The 806-nt window shown below is 41.6% G+C and overlaps 1 protein-coding gene across 1 annotated transcript in view; it reads left to right on the top strand.

The window, feature by feature from the left end:
- The window catches only part of fan1 (FANCD2 and FANCI associated nuclease 1), a 7,761-nt gene that overhangs the window by 2,045 nt on the left and 4,910 nt on the right, over positions 1-806 (top strand). The window contains exons 4-5 of the mRNA XM_037683577.1: positions 452-685; positions 769-803. Coding sequence (XP_037539505.1) covers positions 452-685; positions 769-803 — 269 coding nt within the window. The remainder of the gene's footprint in view (positions 1-451; positions 686-768; positions 804-806) is intronic.

Raw genomic sequence — 806 nt, 5'->3', positions numbered from 1 at the left:
TTTCACTCTGTGATTGATTTTTCCACTCTGTGATTGATTTTTCCCTCTGTGATTGATTTTTCACTCTGTGATTGATGTTTCACTCTGTGATTGATTTTCCACTCTGTGATTGATGTTTCACTCTGTGATTGATGTTTCTCTCTGTGATTGATTTTCCACTCTGTGATTGATGTTTCACTCTGTGATTGATTTTTCACTCTATGATTAATTTTCCACTCTGTGATTGATTTTTTACTCTATGATTGATTTTTAACTCTGTAATTGATTTTCCCCTCTGTGATTGAATTTTCACTCTGTGATTGATTTTTCACTTGATTTTTCCACTCTGTGATTGATTTTCCACTCTGTGATTGATTTTCCACTCTGTGATTGATTTTTCACTCTGTAATTGATTGACACGTGTAGGAAGGCGGTAACGATCTCTTTTTTTGTTGTTTTTCTTTCACCAAAGGGCGAAGCAGCTCGCAGGCTCCTGTGTGCGTCTGTCTCGTGGTCCTCGGGCCGTCTTTTCTCGCATCCTTCTGCTCTTCTCCTTGACAGAAACCATGGATGAGGAGGAAATGGCAGCTGGGGGGCAGAACCAGCTTTTTACCATCCTCTTGGTAAACTCGGGGCGTCTGGCCTTCCCTGACTACACGGTGCGGCGTATGGCCAAGTTGTTTCATGAGAGAGAGGATCTTATCAGGTGGGGAACTACCATAACCTTTTGTGTTTTAACTAATAAAGATAGGCAGAAATCAATATCCATGACTCCACCCATCACACCAGATATGAAGCGTCCATGCGAGCTCTTCTAGAGGTTACCT

The sequence above is a fragment of the Nematolebias whitei genome, chromosome 10, assembly GCF_014905685.2.
Source record: "Nematolebias whitei isolate Nwh7 chromosome 10, NemWhi1, whole genome shotgun sequence".
Taxonomy (NCBI): Eukaryota; Metazoa; Chordata; class Actinopteri; order Cyprinodontiformes; family Rivulidae; genus Nematolebias; species Nematolebias whitei.
This window is presented reverse-complemented; position numbering and strand designations above follow the sequence as displayed.